This window comes from Glycine max, chromosome 1 (assembly GCF_000004515.6).
Source record: "Glycine max cultivar Williams 82 chromosome 1, Glycine_max_v4.0, whole genome shotgun sequence".
Classification (NCBI taxonomy): domain Eukaryota; kingdom Viridiplantae; phylum Streptophyta; class Magnoliopsida; order Fabales; family Fabaceae; genus Glycine; species Glycine max.
In genome coordinates this window covers 51,701,375-51,713,772 of record NC_016088.4, presented here as the reverse complement: position 1 = coordinate 51,713,772, position 12,398 = coordinate 51,701,375, and the positions used below count along the sequence as shown (strand labels likewise).

Sequence of the window (12,398 nt, the reverse complement as noted above, 5' to 3'; positions counted from 1 at the left end):
GGGATCGCGAGCAAATTAAGAAATCTTTCAAATCTGTTTATTTGGCCTAAGTGGAGTTTTTTTTTTTCTTTACTAACTTCTCTTAAAAAAAACTTTACTAACTATTAATATCTATGGAGAAATATGACAGACAATTCTTATGTCATTATCTAATAAAATAAATTCATGAGTTCAACTTCGTAATAAGATTTCTATTAAAAAAGTCTAATAACATGAACATATAATTTAATTAACTTGTTTTATTGTTCAAATAATTTACATTATATTTAATATTACATGTATTTAATAAATTTGGAAAAAGTGTTTTTTTATTAAAAAGAACACTTCTTTCAAAATTATAGAAAATAACAAAATATGTCTTTGGCTCAAAAAGAAATGTCTTACTTCCAATAGAGTTTGGTAGGGAAGAAGTTTTTTATGTATATTTTTACAAATTATTTATCGTATTATATAGTTTAACTAGTTTAGTTTTTCGTGTCTTGTACGGTATTAAATTCATATTTATAATTTATATGAGTAATTTTTTATATTATTTGAATTTTTAATATATTATTAATTATTTAGTTTAAATTTTAATAAATGTATATTAGTAGATAGGTCAATAAATATTTAAATGTATTTTTATATACACATGCTTCAAAAATTATTATTATTGAGAGTGTTGTCTTAGATAAGATCTTTTTCGTTTTAGCAATGTGTTGCATGATTTATTTCGACTTTCTTCTAAAAATAGCTAATTTAATTCATTTTTTTTGTTTGTATGTTTGATTTAGAATAACAAAATTGACTCAAATTGTTTAATTACAATAAAATTTTGTGTCTTGTTAATTAAATATATTTCTTATGATTTGCACGCAAGTTTTTATATTTTATATTTGTAATTGATAGCATAGTTTCAACGTTTTAAATATATCACAATTAATAAATAATTCTTTTATCATCTTTATCTCATGATAATTTGTTATTGTAATTATAAAAACTATTCCACAAAAACTAATAAATTAACTAAGGTATTATATAAAATAAAATTCATATAAGATTTAACGATTTAATTAAACTAACTATATGCTCATGGTAATTTTCTTAATTATTTATATAATTCTATCAATTTTTCTTTAGATAATTTTTTGTGTTGGAGAGTTATAATTAAAACTGACAAATAAAAAAGGAGAAAAAATCACAAGTAGAATGATACAAAAATTTGTTTGATTGAATTAACCTAAAAAATGATAGTATGTATTTTATTAAATGAATTTTGAAATTAAATACACTTAATAAATTAATTATCAATCAAATATTATTATCACAGGCAAAGATGTCTGATTAAAACAATCAAATATTCAATATATCAACCAAATTTCAATAAACTATAATTAACATAAAAATTAGTATTTAATGATATATTTATATTTGGTATTAATCTTTTATTTTAACTACATACATTAAAATATCTTTTTATTATGTATTACTATACAAATAATTATTTTTGAAACTTGAAATTTTTAAATTAAACTTATTAATGTGAACGAAACAAACAATAAGGGATAAATAAGAATCCTTTTTTATAGGTTTATCTATTAAAAAACATAATTTGATTAACAAAATTAAATTTACAACATATAAAATTATTAATTCTCTATTCATAATCCTATAAAATAGAAGATTTTTTAGAGACATAAGATAAAACTAGGGGCGTGTGGGTTTTCATGATCCGACCCGAAACCGCATAACCCGCAAAAAAACTGACCTTGAGTGGGATTGGTCGGGTCAACGGGTCTGTCGGGTCTTAGTTTCGATTTTGAAGAGGTTTATTTTTGGGCAGGTGTGGGTCTAAAATTCTGGAACTGTCGAAACTCGACCTGCCCGACATATACTGCTTGTAAGTTTGTATTTACCTATGTAGGCTACGTTTAGTGTTGAGACTTTAAGACTGAAGTGGCTCAATAGGCCAATACTACGCCTAATTGCAACCCTACCTCCACTTACTCAGTGTGTTACATCGATCCCATCATCATTCACCAGTATTCAGTAACCCTAAACCTTTTAATGCCTTTTACTTGTTTCTTTCATTTCTAAGGCTTTGTTGTGCCGCCGCTCGTAAAAGTCTGACTCTCCTTCTGTTCGTCGGAGACAGTGAGACTTTACGCTGATATTGTCATTTGTAAATGTGATTTTTCGTTGCCTTCTTCCGTTCTTCGTTCTTTTCTTTTGTTGTTGCCTTTTTCTTGCTCGTCTCCTTCTTGCATCTCTTAATTTCTTTTGTTTCTTTTTTTCGTTGTTGTCACTGAAAGTGTAACCCTAAGACGTTGCATTGCCTCCCTCGCTTGAGCCAGTGAGACTCTAGGTCTCTTTCCGTTCACCTGAGACAATGAAACCTTTCGTAGATCTCTTCCTTTGTAAGTGCTTGTGTTAGATTTCCGTTGGCTTCTTCATTATTTTTGTCTCTTTACTAGTCCTCTTTAACTCTATTTTTCCTCCTCTTTATGCTCTCGTACGACTTTGTTTTTAACTGTGGTTTGTTTTCGTTTTAGTAGTTTATTTGTCGAGAAAGTTATAAATTGCGTTCTGAGACAAGGTTGTGAATTCTTCCCTTGAGCGGAGCTCATTTGCTAGGTCACTTCTGTTCCATTGTTTTGATTATTTTTATAATTGTCACAACCAACTTGAGATCACACAAGAGGAACACTTTGAGATGCACACATGCTGGTATTATAATATAACCAACTTTTTTCACATATTTTTATCTCGTAATCTCTCGCTATGTTCGTTAATTTATAATAGAGGTTCTAAGATACTATGTTGTTGTACATTCTTTTGGTTTTGATTTTAACAAGTGTTCTTTCAGTTGAGGCTTGTGAGTATATTTTTCTCAAAAGATTCAATGTGATCCAACTATCCTACTATTTGTGTCAGGGAGCAAAAGCTTACTATTTTGGTCAATTGTAGAGTTATATTATGTATAAAACTAGTGAAAGTGGATGAGAATGAATGTTATATGATATTATACTATGTGAATTTTATATGATAAATTAACGCACCAATTACTTTGTAAAATTTGGGAGAAGGATTAGTTGTAATTAATTAAATTTAGCAGCACATTATGCTTTGGTTTAATCTATTCCTTATCCTTAAACTTGCAACTTACAAGTGCATGTTACTACAATTCATAATTTTCAATTCACTTTCTCACTTTACAAGATAACATTCATTTTATTTTTTATTTTTAAATAAAATAGAGAAAACTAAAATAAATTATTTTACAAAGTCATGAAGTAAGGTAGCGATTTTGTAAAGCTAAACTTTACAATTTATCATCCTATACCGGTTCATGGCATGCAAATTAGCCGTTTTAGAAACTGGGAAAATGATAGTTTTTGTCACCTTGCCTTTCTCTTGCTCAAGAGATCAACCTTATATGAGTTAAAAAGATATGATTGGGACGTTATTTACTTAACAAGTATTTCTGAAACTTTTGGACTGTAATTGTTGTTGATGTTGTGACTTAATTTAACACTTTCTGATATTGGGTAGCTGAAAAACGAATATATTAACACATTCCAAGTTCTTAGTGTAATTTTTTAAAGTTTTAATTTGCCTAATCATTGCTTATTGTAAAATTTAATTTGTGTTTATTAAAGAAATATTATTTTTTATAGTTTTTGCTATGATGTGTAATTTATTTAAGACTAAAAGTATGGACTACTAGACTAGTTTTGAATGTTTGATATCTTTTAACTATTTTTAATAGAATTACTAATACTGATAAGCTAGTATATATTATTTAACACGATTGAAGAGCATAAATTACATTTAATTGCCTCAACTGTCTTGTAGTTGTTAGTTATTTGACTAAGACACCTTCATTAATTAGTGATGGAGCAATCTGGTCAATGCATACCTACTACACAACCTTTAAACACTGAACCAACAGCAACTAAAGCAACTGGTGCAATTGGATCATCTCACTCACAACCTGTAACTAGCTGAATCTGTAGCTATATTTTTCCTAGTTGATGTAGTCCATTTATTTAATTTTAATTACAATAAACTAAAATTGATTATTTTTATGATTTCTTTCACAGGCCAACTTTGACACTTTTTTGCTTTTCTGGAAGTGCATCCTCTAAGCTGCTATCACAATTATTTTGAATAGCATATATGTTTGTCTTGCAAGGTTTGTTATGCAATACTTGCTCTGCATGTTGATATGTATATTTGATGTATTAAATTGGTGCTCATGGCAATGTTTTGCATAATGAAGACATCTAGTAACTTGTATTACTTTCCACTTTTAATTGAATTTATTGGCTTATTATGGTATTACCACTTACTTAGGTTGAGATTCCATATTTACCTCTGTTTTAGATAAACTGATTAATTAAATTTGCTTTAGGTCCTGGTTGGAACATCATCCAGAACTATGACAATTGTTAAATCAAGTCACTAAAGGTCTATGCTTTTGGAGTTTGTAAGTTTTCTTGATTACTTAATTATTTTCTCTTTTTTGAGCAAACAATAATTATTATTGATGCTTCTAGTGTGTATTATTAACAAAAATACTTGTTTAATTGAGTAACACTTGGTCTTTGACAGATGTTCATTGATATTCCCACTATGAAATTGGGGCCAAAATATGCATCAATTTCTGTTCATGCATCAATCTATGAGATATTCTCAGTTCTTAAACATCATGTGTTCTTTTTTTTTTTTTTTGAAAATCTCTAAAATTAAATTCTAATGAGGGAAGATTTCTCCTAATTTTGATGGAATTGTTCTGTTTTCTACCATTGCAGGAAGGATATCAATATGAATATTAGATTTGTTGTCAACTGCAAGGGTATGAAAATTAACAACATAAAGGAGTAAGTAATCATTTTATCCTGAGTTGTGCAATTTAAAAATTAATAGTTTTTTCTTTCTTTCGATATGTTTGACTTGTCAAAATGACTGTTACACTGACAACGTGATTGATTACAATTGCAAAGCAACAAGCAAGTGAAGCAACTGATTGTTTTTGGGTATTTTTGGTTGCAGTGCTATTGAAGAACCACTTTGTTGAGGATTGATTTGACATACTATTGTAGTAGAAGGAGCTTGATATTTGATACAATGCCATTTAGTGATGTTGGGTTGCCTTGCTTTGAACACAATTAGTTTGTTATTATATTCAGTTTCAGTTGTGTAACAGCTTAGTTGTAATAGCTTTGATGACTTAGACAATTAGACATGACGATTAACATGATGGTGAATGAATGGATGCCTAGCAACTATTACTCTATTTGCTACGATTGATTCTTGACATACCTAGATTGGATGCTTTTTAAACATTGTTATTTATTTGTTATTTTCATTTTTTCCAATTGTGTTTTCTTAAAAGAAATTGTAGTATAAAAATTGCCCATAAAAAATGGGCTCAAAATAGCCTTCTTTTTAATATTTAAAATTTTATAAAAAAAACTGATTTTTCTGAAAGAAAAAATTGTTTGGACCAAAAAATGAATGTGGCCCAATTCAAACTCACACCCGAATAAACCCATTCGACCGCTCGGAACCTGACTAAACTCAAACCCGATTGTCCTTGTGGGCGAAAATGGGCCTATTGTAGTGTATGTTGGGTTAGTCTGGTTTGGGGTGTATGGGTTCAAACCCTCTCATAAACACCCCTAGTTAAAACACAACTTTGATTGTATGTACATATCATAATTCTAAAATATATTTAAAATTAGATATTTTTACTTTCATCAACAAAAAATATATCATATCAATTTACAGAATTCTTGTATCTATTATGTAAAATTAAAAAAATAGAATAAATATAAAATTTACATTAATTTAATTATTTGGAGGAAATATTTGAATATCACATAACATAATCTTACAGAATAAAATATATATATATATATATATATATATATATATATATATATATATATATATATATATAAGATAAAGAATAACATGATACTCTTTTTGTAGTAAAAGAAAAAAACTAAAACTCTAGAAAGTAATATTTTCATTTTTTCATGAAAAAGTTTTCATGAAAAACGGATTAAAAAATATTTATGGAAACATCACTTTTCAAGAATGTTATTTTTTTTAAATACATATCAAATATGAGAAACAAATAAAAAATTTACCTCCTACCAAATGTCTTTTATTGTATAATTTTTTTCTTAATTCAACACAGGTTTTATATCTTTATTTTTTAAATATGTAAAATATAAAAATAATTTAGGAACTTTGATGTACAAATGTTATTTTTAAAAACAAATAGTCTAAGATTTAGAAATATTTTTTTAAGAAAAAGTTTGTTTTTCATTATCCCCTCTATCCTGTTTTTTTTTTTTTTGGCCGGGCCCCTCTTTCCTTGCGCCAGTGTGCAACTGTGCATGTATGGGAAGGTAGGACAGCCACAGGGCTTAATGAAAAACCCACCATAGTGAGATACTGATACGATAGGGCATTCTTAATTGTGGTCTAAAGAAGCAATGGGGCGGAAAATGTGTTGTCTCATTCATGGTCTCAACACATGTTAAAGGCTTTTTTAATTTAATATTTAAAATCCTGGACTATTAATTTGTGAGCCTAAAATACAACACTATTTTATTATTATTTAAAATCCTATATGTGCTAAGCACTAGTGAAGCACCTACCTAACCATTTTCTCTCCTTACCGGAGATAAAATAATAATAATAATAATAATAATAGTTCGAACAAAGTTTTAAGTTTAAATATTATTATCTTCGTTGTACATTAAAAAAATTCACACTATACGTTACTCTTTAATAAAATTGTGTATTATTTAGTACAATAAATTATTTATTAGTTTATATAAATGAATACTTACAAACATAATCATATCGTTTTTAATTTTATTTTGAAATTTATTTTATGACATTAAATATAATAAAACTAGTTTAATTTAACTTGAAAAAATATATGATTTAATAGGAATGAGACACTGCACCATCAGTCATACGATGCAAGCACACTCCACATGCCCAAACGTAAAATCATTTCATCCAACAAATTTTGTTAGAGCTATTGAACTGACAAGGTCTTATTAGCTGAAGAGGAATATGCTTCTTTTTAGACATTATGTTATTCCGCCCATTTTGTTATTTTGTGTTTTTGTCACAACATCCTTGTATGATGCCTTTATATAGATGCTTGATATGTAATGAATGGCAAAAGAAAAATAATAGAATCCTTTCTTCCCTCTATGAACTTATGGAGGTTCCTAGCCCTGAAAGCTAGGCTATTCCCTTTCCTTTATCCTTGTTGCTTGTAATATTTTGGTACTTTCATTGAGCATCAATGGTTGCCTATGCTTATTCCACGTCCACTATGAACCGCATCGAAGTAGCCATCACAGAACTCACTGTTGCCTAAGATGCCATGGACACCAAATTGGACGGACTTCTTCAGAGGTTGGCCCTTCTCAAAAATCACTGTCAGTTTTCGAATGTGCTCAAGACTTCTTCGACCTCCTCATCTGAGAAACCTGTTGCCAGTGAGGCTCCTCAGTCGAACACCAAAGATGGAGCCACGAAGTTTGAACCAAGATCCGTTTGCTTAGACAAAAATGTGCATAGCTTCATGGAAGAGTCGTTGAACTCGGTTTCTAGACAAGGGAAAGTTGCAGAAAATCAAATCATGGAAGTGAAAGTTCATGGTGACAATGGTTCCAAATTCGCACTGGAAAACAATGAGAAACCAGTGTTTGGACGAGGCTGTGGATTCGGCATCCACGACTGTACAGTGTCTCGTCGCCATGTGTCCTTCAAACTCGATCATTCAGATTCAGAGGATGCTAATGCTAGGGTTTCATTCGAGGTCATGAGGAAAACCCCTTTTTGGGTGTACGACACAGAAACGCTTCGGCTCTTCAGAAAGTTCGACAAAAGTCACTTGCAATTTAGACACATTTTATTGGGTAATGTTGATGTCCTGATGGCTGCACACTTGGGTGTTGTTTTTATGCCACAAGGTCTGGGGCATTTCCTTGGTATTGACACATTTGACCCTGGAGGCTACTTAAAGGGCCTGGAAAGAAGAAAGGAACCTGGATTAAAATCTTTGCGGACAATCATAGATCTCCAAGAAGGAATGGTTATCACTGTGGAGCCTGGCTGCTACTTTATTGATGCTTTGTTACTTGTTGCGACTAATAATAGTCCCATTATCTCCTCCCTTGCAATCTTAAACACTCTTTGGGAAGACTCAGAGCATGGTCCAAGTTTAGTGGCCCTCGTGTAGTGGACATGACTACAAGCTGATGGCACTTTGTGGGAGGATCAGACTCATTTGAAGGACTCATCACTTTGAAGACAATGTGTTTTTGATGGGCCGAGAAATGATAGGAAAGAGACACTGCACCACCAGCCATGCGATGTAGGCGCACTCCGTAGGCCCAAACACAAAATCATTCCACCCAACAGATTCTATTAGAGCTGGTGAGCTGGCAAGATCCTAATAGCTGAAGAGGAATATGGTTGTTCCAAGTCATTATGCTATTTTGTGTTTTCTTTGTCACAACATCCTTATATGATGCCTTTATATAGATGCTTGATATGTAATGAATGACAACAGAAAAATAATAGAATCTTTTCTTTTCTTTTCTTTTTAAATTTTTGGAGGTTCCTAGTCTTCGAAGTTAGATTATTCCCTTTCCTTTATCCTTGCTGCTCGTAACATGATTACTCATTAAGAGTTAATAAGTAATGTATAGTATGATGTTATTATAAAGAAGTGAACTCTCGCACATTAGCTCTCCATTAAAATGGGACTTAGGGCAGGCTGGACTCTTGATTGATGGGATGCTATTTTGTCAACTCAACCTCTGGCAAACCATATGTTGCAACTATACTCCTAAACTTTATTCCTTCAAAATTTAAAATAATAGAATTCCGTGGGCTCGTTCCCATCGTGTCTAATTAGCTATCGTCAACTGATTGATTTATATATGTTTCGGTGAAATTTTCCAATTAGTTGGATAATATTTTATCAACTCAACCGGGCAAATGTGTTAACTGCTCAGCACTTTCTTTGTTTGCACTCCTCAACCATTAATAGTTTCATACACGTTGTTAGGGGCATTTAAGAATTGATTCAAACAATTTTCATTTGTTAAAATAATCTGAAAATTTTGAAAAAAAATATTAATTAAAAATAAAAGTACGTTTTTTTAATTTAATTTGGTTTAATTTTGTTATTACCATGTTATTGATACAAAGTATCTATTGACTTTGTTAATAAATAATATTCATCGAGAAATCTCAATGATCACTTTTAATAAAATTTTCTTTTTTTTAATCACTTTTTTTTTTCATTCACAAGACTCGAATTTGAAATTTTAGTTATAAAGATCAAATAAGTTATTTTCATCATTTTCTTTGAATCCCTCTATCTATCTATCTATTTATATATTCAAATTTCAATATTATAAATTTATAAAACTCACTATTATATTATCTATCTATCTATTTATATATTCAAATTTCAATATTATAAATTTATAAAACTCACTATTATATTATATTGAAAGTTTCTTTTACATAAATCTTATCTACAAAAATTTACATTAATCCAAAACTATTGGACATATAATTTATATTGACTAAAATTGATATAATATATACTTTTAAAACATAAAAAAAGAATCATTTGATTATTTTTTATTATTGTTCAAATTTTATATATTTTGATTTAAACAATGAAAATAATATATAATTATAATTTCAGTCGGATTGTTTAAAATTACATTTTATATAAAATAATTAAAGATGTAATGGTTAATTTAAGTTACACATATAATTTGATCCCTCCACTTAAATGATTTTTTATACACCCGAGCCAAACTTTAGAAGAAAAAAGAAATACATACTAAAAAAGAAAAACAAAAGCCCGATTTCAATAATATATCCTGGATTTTTTTTTTCTTTTCTTGTCAGATAACAGATATAAATGAATTTTTTATCATAAAAAAATGAAAGTTTTGCTTTCACTCGTAAAGTGGTGTATGAGAATGACGCGATTTGCGTACTTTTCTTTCATTTACAGATGGAAACATAAAACAAAAGAAAAATACTCTTCTATATTTGTATGTATATATGATGATATGATTTAATAACAAGTTTCTAATATTGATAATTTATTGGCTAGAAGAACTCCTAGCTGGCTAGTATGCAATTAAGTAAAGTCCAAATGTTGCATGCGATTGTGATTTGAGGTTCGCCAGACCTAATCCACTCGTGGAATTGCCCAAGTAAATGCTAAATATTAGTTAGGCTATGAATCACCGTTAATTAGCCCATTTAACTACTTAAGTTATTTGGATTTATATGTTAATTTGCAATCAAAATTGGACAAGTTTAATTGAGAACATTACTCACCTAATGCACCTTAGCTAGCACCTAGCTATTTGCTACCATCATATGTTCATCATTGCAACTGAATATTGTTTTTAATTATGAATGACTTAAAATAGTTATACTTACTCCTTTTTTTAATTAAACTAATGTAGTGGTTTGGTTAGTTTTATTTTAATTTTTTTCTCACAGAAGTAAGATAGTGGGAGTGGTGGAGACAAACTTTCCTCTTACATATACTTACTGTTTTCTAAATTGATGTTTTACGTTTGTGTAAGTAATTTTAAAACTACTTTTTATGATCTTTTACAAGTATGTTATATATATATATATATATATATATATATATATATATATATATATATATATATATATATATATATATATATATATAATCTTTTCAAAATATAGTCAAATATTAATTGTGAGCATTTTTAATGGATTCTTATGAAAAGTAAAAAGTCTTTTAAAATAATAAAAAATTAATATTGTAAATTTTTATAAAATAATATTTTTATTGTTTTAGAATGATTAAGATGATTTATTAAAAATAATAAAATTATTTTCATTTATTAACATATATGCATTAAAAAAATAAACAAATTAAAATGAAATATATGTGATGCCTGGGTTTGAGAATTTGTATAATGCCGCAAAAGGTTCATAGTTTGTAAATCACAATCATAGCCTGTTTGGGCAGTGTCCCATATGGCCGTACTCCGGGTCACATACGGCAGATGTTCTTTGGCATATGTGGAACATTAGCGTCCCAAGAGTTTCTGGTTTCATTTTCATAACAATATATGCTGATTGGTATAGCCTCAAACGTGCTGTATCCAATTGTTTCAACAATTAATTTTCCCCCTTTCCTTCCTTTCACATGTGGTCAGTAAGAGATTACAGACCTTTCAAATTTAGACTTTTACAATATAGATAGGTACATGCCATGATTGACAATGTTCATTCAATCTAGTTAGATTTCAATTCGTGGACCATATATACATAATAATATATATAATCATGAAAATTATTTGTGGCTTTGGAAACACTGACGAATTTTCTTCAAATTATGTAGTTATGGTGTTTTTATATGGTTTCATGCATATTTATATACAGAAGGCAGAGTCCGTATTAATTGTGTTAAATAAACTTTTAAGACTCGTTTAAAAAATGTAAGGAAATGTTTGATCTAGAGGCCCTCCAAAAAAAATGTTTGATTTCGGTATTATCTTTTTCTTTAATCACGGAGGAATTTTTACAAGTTTCTATCATTTGAATCCATTATGAGATTAATTTTCAGTTTAGAACTTAGTCATACTTATATTGGCATTCAGGATTTTTACATTGACAATTAATTAAAAATCATCTTAAAGATATCTTTGGTTAAAACAAAGTAAAAAAAATGAAAAGAAAAAAAGAGAGCGTGCATAAAATAAAGCAAATACTTTAAATAAAAAAAATAGACATGGAATAAATTTTGTTTTTGTATTGAGAAAAATCAGAGTATATTCATTATTAGTAACTATAGTCTATTATAGGTTAATTAGTGAATTAATTGAAAGTTAAAAACTTAATTTTTATCATAAATGTTTATATCTTTTTATATAATTTTTTATTTTATAAACTAACTTCTAACTAGTTTTGATAAGATATTTCAATTAACTTCTTTAGTTGAAAAACTTGTTTCACTATTTTATAAATAAACTTTTTTTTAATAACTTTTTAGTCGTTTTGGAATGCTGCTGGAGGCAATGTTTTTGAAGATACTAACTTCTAACTTTTTATATTTTTTTCATTTTTATCTTTAATATATTTATCTAATTTTATAGTTACCATTTTTAAATAAATCATCATCTTATTATTTTTTCTATCATTTTATACTTTTTAGATACTTCAAAAAATAATTTTATCAAACACTTATGATTTAATAAGCTAATTTTTTAATTTTTAATTAACTTTTTAACTAATTTTATGGAACATAATCTAAGATATCTTCGAGTAAGTGACATCCTTGTTTCCGCATTGGC

At 28.5% G+C, this 12,398-nt stretch overlaps 1 protein-coding gene and 1 long non-coding RNA gene across 7 annotated transcripts; both read left to right on the top strand.

Moving 5' to 3' along the window:
• The first annotated feature begins 1,869 nt into the window (after window positions 1–1,869).
• On the top strand, window positions 1,870–5,303 carry LOC102666804 (uncharacterized). Of its 6 annotated transcripts, none has more exons than XR_005891894.1 (7): window positions 1,870–2,167; window positions 2,292–2,396; window positions 2,535–3,975; window positions 4,083–4,174; window positions 4,394–4,468; window positions 4,794–4,862; window positions 5,035–5,303. It is a non-coding gene; the product is annotated as an uncharacterized lncRNA (long non-coding RNA). The 6 variants fall into 6 exon arrangements; XR_412912.4 differs by having other exon boundaries at window positions 1,870–2,396; window positions 2,535–2,613; window positions 3,872–3,975; XR_001388466.3 differs by having other exon boundaries at window positions 1,870–2,396; window positions 2,535–2,706; window positions 3,872–3,975.
• Window positions 5,304–7,399: 2,096 nt separating this feature from the next.
• On the top strand, window positions 7,400–8,260 carry LOC102661584 (probable Xaa-Pro aminopeptidase pepP). The gene has a single exon (XM_006574227.2). It carries the CDS (start codon window positions 7,400–7,402, stop codon window positions 8,258–8,260), a length of 861 nt encoding a protein of 286 aa, XP_006574290.1.
• The last annotated feature ends 4,138 nt before the right edge of the window (window positions 8,261–12,398 follow it).

Coding starts and splice junctions, on each gene's coding strand:
- LOC102661584 (XM_006574227.2), top strand. CDS start 7,400: ATGGACACCAAATTGGACGGACTTCTTCAGAGGTTGGCCCTTCTCAAA.